This window comes from Macadamia integrifolia, chromosome 5 (genome assembly GCF_013358625.1).
Source record: "Macadamia integrifolia cultivar HAES 741 chromosome 5, SCU_Mint_v3, whole genome shotgun sequence".
NCBI classification, from domain to species: Eukaryota; Viridiplantae; Streptophyta; class Magnoliopsida; order Proteales; family Proteaceae; genus Macadamia; species Macadamia integrifolia.
The window spans coordinates 2,049,673-2,052,565 of NC_056561.1; the positions used below are offsets into that span (position 1 = coordinate 2,049,673).

At 37.7% G+C, this 2,893-nt stretch overlaps 1 protein-coding gene across 1 annotated transcript in view; it reads right to left on the bottom strand.

The window, feature by feature from the left end:
* Positions 1 to 2,608, bottom strand: part of LOC122079771 — a 7,641-nt gene extending 5,033 nt beyond the window's left edge. Inside the window, exons 1-3 of the mRNA XM_042646481.1 lie at positions 2,192 to 2,608; positions 1,745 to 1,926; positions 527 to 705 (exon numbers count right to left, since the gene is read on the bottom strand). Of these exons, the coding sequence (XP_042502415.1) occupies positions 527 to 705; positions 1,745 to 1,926; positions 2,192 to 2,312 (482 nt within the window). The 5' untranslated portion in view covers positions 2,313 to 2,608. The remainder of the gene's footprint in view (positions 1 to 526; positions 706 to 1,744; positions 1,927 to 2,191) is intronic.
* Positions 2,609 to 2,893: the final 285 nt, after the last annotated feature.

Consider the following 2,893-nt stretch of genomic DNA (forward strand, 5'->3'; position numbering starts at 1 on the left):
TCGGATCTGAGATTTCTCATGAAACAGCATACCTGAGAACTATTGAATGTCATATGCAAGCCAAAGCAATGATATGGATATTTGAAATGTTCAGGGATGTACGCCAACTTGGGATGTCCATGCAGAAATTCCATTAGCATTTTTGGAGCAAGCAAGTGCTTGGTGAGGAACCCAAAATACTTGAGAATTTTAAAATTAAAGACAAAAACCACTGATGTTTTACCTTTCATAAAACTTATGCCCATACTGTTATTACGGTAGATTTCATTAAAAAAGAGAGAGAGAGAGAGAGAGAGAGAGAGAGAGAGAGAGAGAGAGAGAGAGCCTGAACCTTAATCAGTCACCAGTGCAACCACCAAGGGAACAACTAACAAGTAGCAACCACTAAGTCCTCTAATGAGAAGTCCACTAAGACACTATAGAACAAAGCTAAAGAAAAAAAGTCAAACATGAAGCAATAAGAAATACTCAGGCAAAGCAATGTCAACCATTAAAACGTATAAGAGGTATAGAGTTAGATTAGTACGCTGCAGCACATGTGAAGACAAGTAGCAATATAAGACAGATCTTATGTGGAAGGTGGGTTCCTTTGTCTTTGATGCTTATCTTCCATCGACAACAATGTTGTACCACAAGAACCAAGCCGAAAGACACGAACCATAGTAGTGCAAGAATAAAGCCCACAGAACCTGTAAATCCAACAGACTGTAAAAATACAATTGTCAGAACATCGAAGAGTGGAATCTGAGTCAAATTCATATTCAATTGTATAAACCAATATTACTTTTTTACACATTACACCACAAACAGAGAACCAGCAACAAAGAAAATCCATACAAAAGTCCTAATAAAATAGGTAAAATAAACATTTCAATATCAAATGAAAAAAAAAAAAAAAAACACACTTAAAAAAAAATCATTATGTAACCTAAAATTGCAGGACAAGGACAGCCTATTGTTCTACGATTTCTATTTCACAGACTGCATAATTCAGGGCAATTAGTGCATTAATGTTATTTTTTTATCTGACATGCAATCAAAATTTCACTCTTTCTTCATTGAGATTTTTTTGATTATTTTATTTTATTGGGAGGCACCAGCAAATGTTCTACTTGGTGCAGGTCAAAATCATGCCTTTTTTTTTTTCTTCTGCAAATTGTTTTATACTTCTAACATGATCTCCAACCTGGCTTCCATAATGCCAAACCAAACAACTAGCTGAGTCGGACCACTACGTTGTTCTATTAGATATTCAACATGGAAAAATGCATAGCCACATGGGGTGGCTATTCATTGTTTAGAATTGTCTACGAATCTAAAACTTGGTTTCTGAGTTTATAATTAACAAATTTCTCCCATTCCGGTCATTTACTGTTTAAAATTGTCTAGAGTCTAGCAGCGTACTCCTGCTGCAGTCGAGGGAGAAGGATTAGAAAAAGTTCTTGCTGACACAGATCTTCCAAAGGGGCTTGCTCGCCGGGGCGGGGAGAGGGGAAAAGGGAGGGAAAAACCATGTAGGCTAACAAACTGAGTTCAACATACAGGTAACGTCATTTTCGTTGCAGAGATGGAGGGGGGGGGGGAAAAAAAAAAAGATCAGGAGAAAGAAATATCTCCATCTAATCAGATTTAAACAAATCAATCAAATTAACACAAATTAGTCTCTTTTTTTTTTGGTAGAATTAACACAAAATAGTCCGAGAAGAGCAAAAAGGGAAGAACATGAAGATAGATCAGGACATACAGCCCAGTAATGCCTATTAGAAATGTTCCAGCCGCCTCGATAATGTTTGAAGCCATTAAGGATATCCGGTCTGTTCGTCTTCTCTGCTGCCAAAACAAGTGTGTCAGCAGATCTGCCATTTGCAGGCCCCGGCGCTTCCGCAAACTGCATAAAACCACTCCATGGAGCTGTATTCTCTTCTCCTACAACAAGAAGGAAAACAGAAAAGATTAAACTAAGGGGAAAAAAAATCCTTGGGTCATTAAGAAACTAGAAGCTCATGAATTCGCCAGCGACAGCACATTTTCAAAAATTCTTCGATTAATCGAAACCGAAAAAGTATGTGAAAGTAGTAGCCATTGCTACCATGTATCCGCAAGACTACACAAAAAACGGAAATTTAGAAGAAAATGACTTGAGTACACAAGCATTGAAGTTAAAACTAAATAGTGAGAAACGGCAACGAACCTATGATTAGCTTCTCATAACCATCGATGTTTTCATTAGAGCTGCAAAAAACAGCTGGAATCGGATTGGCATAACTGATGATTAGAAAAACTAAAGCGATCTGAGCAACGACAAGCTTCATCTGCGGCCAAAGCTCTGGGAGTATCAGAACAGATACCGCAAACGAAGAGAAGCCATTAAAGGACACCAAACTCTCTCTCCCTCTCTGAGAAAAAGATCTGGAGAGAGATTGAGAGATTTCTCTGCAAAATTTTCTTACATTCTCTGTGAATTTTAGGGTTTTATATAGAGAGAGAAAGACGGAAGCGAAGAGTAATGAGAGAGAAAGCGCAAAAGAAGCGCGAAAATGGAGGAAGCGGTGTGTACGCGGGTGAGCTTTTGCGAGAGCTGAGACAGGAGCAGAGAAAGTCACATGGGGAAGTGATGGGGTAAGGCAACGGAATCAAAGTAATAATAATAAATAAATAAATAATTCAATAATTAGAAAGCAACCGATCTGATCTCTTGTCGGTTTCCACTTTTTCTCTTTTCTCTTCCCAATCCTTTTTACCAAAATATCCTTCTCTTTTGTATATTTAAATGACTTAAATACCCTTTGATTGACATTCAAAGTAGATGTAAATTTCTAGCCCAACCGATTGGACCGACCAAAATAATCAAAAAACAAGACCAAATTTGAACCCTTATTGGTTCTGCTTCAGT